We start from the raw sequence: 5,421 nt of genomic DNA, 5'->3' as shown, positions 1-5,421 counted from the left end.
CCGGACCCCCGCCAGCCTGTCGCTGCTGGAGGAGCTGGTCCTGCTCTGCGGGTGCACTCGAGTGTGCCCCGTTGGAGGCGTCAGGCTGGGCTTCAGGGGACGATGCTTGGTGTCTGCACGTGTGTTGGTAGCTGCCAGCGCGAGCGGTGCCGGAGGGGTCTGTGCCCCGGGGCTGTGCAGCAGTGCCTGCAGCACGGAGGCAGGTGCTCGTCCTGGCTGCTTCCCACGCAGCGCATCAGCTGAGTGTCCCTGCCTTTGCCTCCCCTGGCCAGGGCATTTGTGTCTCTCTTCTTCTGACAGCCATCCATGAAATACTGTCTCAGCTGGCATCATACTCTTTGCTGAAGTTGAAACTAGTGTCATTCAGTTTGGTGGCCAAAGATTACAGCCACTGTTTAGCTCCTTTCACAGAAAACAGAGATTTTTGCCTGTCTGATGCACTTACCCTTGCCAGCCCCTGGCTGTTGACAGTCTCTTTCTTTCTCTAACCCCTTGGGATTTTTTTTTCCTGTTTCAGCTGCAAGAGCAGCAATTTCTGCAGTTATATTACTAAATCCTATTTATTCCATATTACTAAATCCCATTTAATCTGTTTACTCGGTCTCCCTAGTGAACAAGACTTTGCTGTTGTCATATGCAAAAGTCTGCTCACAATACCCAGCCATCCAGATGCTGTCTGTTCTCTCTGCAGCGGACCGTTGCCTGGCAGTTGTGTGGTGCTGGGCTGGCTCTCCTGTGTCGTGTGTACAGGATGACTGTCCTGGGGAAGGAGCTGGCTGTTACAGGCTCGGGAGGGTGCTCTGGTTCAGAGATGGAGCCCACAAAGGCTCATGTGTGTGCACCTCTCCCATGAGCTGGGAGCAGCATCGTGGCTCTCCTGTTGCTTGTTGTGCTTGTGGTATCGGAAGGATGCTCTGGTGTGCGTTATCTCCAGGTGACGATGATTCTCCTCCTCCATACAGTGCCCAGGCATGAGTGCCCGGTGGTTGGGATGGTATTGATGGTGGTAGTAGGGTCAGCCTGATTTCCCTGCACACTTCTGCCGAGTCCTCACTGTCTCACTCCGTGTTGAGAGAATCCCTTGATCTGTTTTTCTTCCAGACTGCTTTGTCCCTGCCCTTCACTAGGTTCACCCGCACTATGTTTCCCCAGCTTGCTCGTGGATGTCATTATTCTGATGAGGCTTTTGACACTCATGAGAAATCCGGAGTCTTCAGCCCTTTGTCCCCGTGCAGCTGCTGTGCCCAGCCCTTGGTGGTGGGAACGCTGGGCTGGCCGGGGGGTTCTGGGGTGACAGCCTCATTCATGATTTTATCTGCAATTGTTCTGTCTGTGTGTGCATACCGAGATTTTCTGGAGGCACCATGCCTTCCTCTCCGTGCCTTCAGAGGTGAGGTGGGCTGCACTGGCCCCCCGAGCCACGGGTGGGAACACCTTGGGTGAGGAGGAGCACGTGTGTGAAGGCTTTGGCTGCAGACGTGGCCGGAGCAGGCGTGGGCTGACTTTCTGCTGGCAGGACTCCTTGGTAAAGGCAGCGGTGGTTTGACCAGGGAAAACAGCATAGGTGGAGCGTTTGGAACAAGTCACTTTGATGACACATTTAGAGGATCTCTCTCAGTGTTTCAGTTGGACAATGTGAGATGTTTTGTTTCAGTGTATGGTTTCTGAAAACTTTGATTCCCTTCTGATTAATTTGCTCTAGTGCTGAAAGCAGCGCATGCAGAGCAGTGCGGGTTTCTCGCGGTGCTGAGATGGAACACGTCAAAATGAGTTAAGCTCTGATCAAGTGTGAAATGTTTCTGAAATTTCCCTCAAAAGAGAGTTTTTCTGCCAGGCAAGCCAGGGTGGGGACACGCCTGCTGCGGGGACGCTGTGCGGCTCCGGGGACTCGTCGGGTCAGCTGTCCCGGTGCCTGCTGCCGGTCACGGCAATCCTTCTGGTGTCTGCAGCACCGGTTGGATTAGGACCGTTGTAAATATTCAGCATCCGTGAATGTGTTCGTGTTGTGCACAGACACTTTGTGTTAATGTTGGATGCAAAACATTTTCCCCAGCTCTGCTCAGTGGACTAAATCCGGCACAACAGATTGTGTGGCACATGGGCTCCTTCGGAAACGGGAGTGACAGCCGTACGAAAAGCACAGGGTGGAAAACAGGAGCAAAACTCTCCCTCCCTTGCAGGGTGTGGAGGGGATGGCCAGGGATGTCTCTTCTCCGGTGCCTGTGCCGAGGGGCCCTGGGTGCTGCAGCGGTTTCTGGGGCAGGGACGCAGCCCGGAGGAGCTCCCACGCTTTCCTCTGGGGGTGTCGTGGATTCCAGCGGGTGTATGTGCTGGAGGAAGGTGATGTTAATATGCTGACAGCATTCACGTGCCTTTTTGACTTGTTCACTTGACCTTTCTGATGATCTTTTTTCCAATTCCCTAGGAAAGATCAGCACCTCCTCTCCCCTGTGAACTGCTGGTACCTGGTTCTGACGCAGACCCGGCGGGAGAGCAGGGATCACGCCACCCTCAATGACATCTTCATGAACAATGTCATCGTCCGGCTGTCGCAGATCAGCGAGGATGTCATCAGGCTCTTTAAGAAGGTAACCAAAGCAGCGGCGGAGAGCTCTGCCCAGTGGGGATCCATCCTTGCGTTTTGGTCTAAGGTAGAAGCTGCTTGTGGACTTCTGCACAAGCTGGAGGCTTCTTTTCGTTAGCTTGGTACTCGTTATGGAAAAGCTTAGACTAGAGATTTCTTGCGGGGTTGGTAGTGTTACCAGCCCGAGGAACCTTACCCAGCTGAGCTGCCGTTAGATGCTGCAGAGCAAATCTGTACGAGGGACTATCCCCTGTAAGTCTTCCCGGGTAATATTTATCCAGGAATTTTAAAGAAACTGTGAAATAAAACTGTTGAGTGACTAGCAGTGAGGTGTGACCTAACGCTTGGACTGGTATCAGTGCCAGAGCAATGAAAGCTGGAAGACATGGTGGCTTTTTTAAAGGCTCCTGGAGGGTTCAGGGAACAGATCAGCAGTCTGACGTTAAAAACAGACCTGTTGGTTGAAAGTTTAGTAAAGAGCAGAATGACAGGCATGTAGGCAGATAAAGGAGAGGAGTCAGCATGGCGTTCTGAAGAGCAGATTCATGCCTCTGAACTCTAGTGGAGGTATTTCCAGGAGCCAGTGATCATGTGAATAAGTTGGCACAGTGCCTTCAGTGTCTTACAGGCTTTGGAAAATGTCCCTCGCTGAAGTTCTTGAAGAAAATAAGCTGTTGAAGAATAAGGAGTGATTGTTTTGTGAATTAGTGACTGGTTAAAGGACAGGGAAGAAAAGGACGGAGGATTTCAGTGGAGTTCCTAATAAATTATTTTGAAAAAGATTGAATAGTAAAGTGACAAAGTCTGCTGATGATACAGAATTATTAATGATAACCAAATTAAAAATGAGCATCAAGGACTTGCAGGAACCTGGCAGGCAGGTGGACCAGGACTCTTCAGCTGAGAATGAGGGGGAGTGCGTAATGTGCTAAGAGCATGAAGGGTCACAGGCAGTTCGTAGGAAGGAGGATGTCATTGTGCCTGGTAATGTTTTTCTGAATTTTTGTTGCTTGTTTCCAACAGGGGTAAGTGGAGAACTGCCGTTAGCGAGCAGGGTGAGCCCGCTGGGATGCCTGCCTCTCCGAACAGGAGAAGGGCTCTCGAGTCAGTGGTTATCTTGAAATTTTAGCCTAGCTGGAGAGTAAATTTAATGTGATATTTTTATGGACAGTTTCCTCTAGTTTATAGATCTGACCTAGAACTTGAACCACAAGGGCAGGTTTGGATTTGCTGTTCTGATACTGGACATCATCCCTTTTCCTGTCCTCCTGGCCTCCAGATTTGGGATGTATCAGAGAGTTCAGTTCTAAATCTGTCTCAGAATCTCCTTCCCATTTGCATTTTACTCTGAACCCGTTTTTGAGATGTATATTAAGGCTACAGTTCTCTCGGTCTGTGCATGGTATATCTCACTTCGAACCACAGGACAAATCCAGCCAACGTTCAAGCAAGGACATAAATACAGTGTCTGAAGTGTTTTTCATGTAGTAGGTCAATCCTCTGCCAGGACAAGATGCTGAAGTATTTAATCCATTCAGCAGAATTATTTCTATGTTTGCTTTTCCTCCGTCTCTTCCTCCCTCCTCTTTTTTGAACTGGAATTTCAACTTTTAAGGCACAGCACTTATATTCTATAGAAATTGTTGCTCCTTGTTTCTCCCTGCCCCGTCGTCTGCCAGGAGAGGTGAAGCAGCCCCGACTCCACTGCAGCCTGCCAAAGCCAGCACCTGCCCTAATCCACAGCAGGCTGTACAGCAGAGGTGGGGGATCTGTCATTTCACTCAAGTTTGTCCCTTGAGGTTTAAATTGTAGCAGGACTCGCGTGTCCCTGGGTAAATAATGGAAAAAGGCTTATTTTGTGTCATTATTTGCCCTTAGTGTGGACAGGGAGGCTGGCATTTCTGGGATATGCAGGATATTTATTTTTCTTAACCTCCTGCAGGCTGTGCCCGAAAGGGGATGTGGGGCTGCGCTTCCCCTTGGCAGCAGGGTTTGGTGAGAAGCCTTGGGCACATGTGCGGGGACCTGAGCATCCTGGTGATGGGCTTTTTGAGACACACAGCCTTGCAGGGGTTGCTCAGAGGAAGTATCTTTGACTATTTTATCCAGTCTGGTTTTGAGTATGATGAGTCAAGTGCTTGAGGCTCTGCTCCTGGGGAGGCTGCACTGTACGGGGCTGTTGGACAGCTGAACTGGCTCCAGAAGGGTTAAAGGCATCCGCAGTTGGGGTTCAGCTGTCTGGGTTTGTTGTAGATTGCTCCTTGATGGTAAATTAGGGTAACATTTTTTTTCCAGAGATGTCACTTTTAATTCCTCCCGTCTAGAATTTATTAATGGGTTGTGACGTGCTGCGGGTCCGTGGGGGACTGGAAGGCTTTGTGTTTTGTGCTTTCGTTATGTAAATGTGCACAATCTAAACAATCTCAGCAACCAAGCAGAGAGGTGATATCTGGGGTACCAGGATGCGCATGGTTGAGAAGCAATCGATCAGTGCAGTGGGTGCTGAGCTGCTTCTCCCCCCGGCTTCCCGGAACGTGCCTGGCAGCGGGGGGGTCATTCCTCAGGACACTGGGGTGTTGGGTTTGTTCATCTCCGCTGGAGTGTTCTGCTGTCCCGCTGCCCGGCAGCGCATGGCCCCTGAAGAGAAGAGCCCTGCTTGTCTGCAGGAGGCTGCAGACGGTCGCGGCGTCGCTGCTGTTCAAGCACAGGGGTGGGTGTCGGTTAAGCAATACACAGCCCTCTTGCTGGCTTTTCAGGTAGTTTTGAATCATGTTCAAAAGAATCCCAGTTATAACTGTGGCAGCTTGTCTCTTCCCTGAACATCTGCAGAAGAGCGT

At 50.7% G+C, this 5,421-nt stretch overlaps 1 protein-coding gene across 1 annotated transcript in view; it reads left to right on the top strand.

The window, feature by feature from the left end:
- Positions 1–5,421, top strand: part of LOC104471651 (SLIT-ROBO Rho GTPase-activating protein 3-like) — a gene marked incomplete at its 5' end in the record, with an annotated part of 29,784 nt that overhangs the window by 1,034 nt on the left and 23,329 nt on the right. Inside the window, 1 exon segment of the mRNA XM_010087051.1 lies at positions 2,426–2,588. Coding sequence (XP_010085353.1) covers positions 2,426–2,588 — 163 coding nt within the window.

This window comes from Pterocles gutturalis, unplaced genomic scaffold (genome assembly GCF_000699245.1).
Source record: "Pterocles gutturalis isolate BGI_N339 unplaced genomic scaffold, ASM69924v1 scaffold40721, whole genome shotgun sequence".
Lineage (NCBI taxonomy): Eukaryota > Metazoa > Chordata > Aves > Pterocliformes > Pteroclidae > Pterocles > Pterocles gutturalis.
Note: the sequence above shows the minus strand (reverse complement) of the source record. Positions and strands in the feature narration are given on the sequence as shown.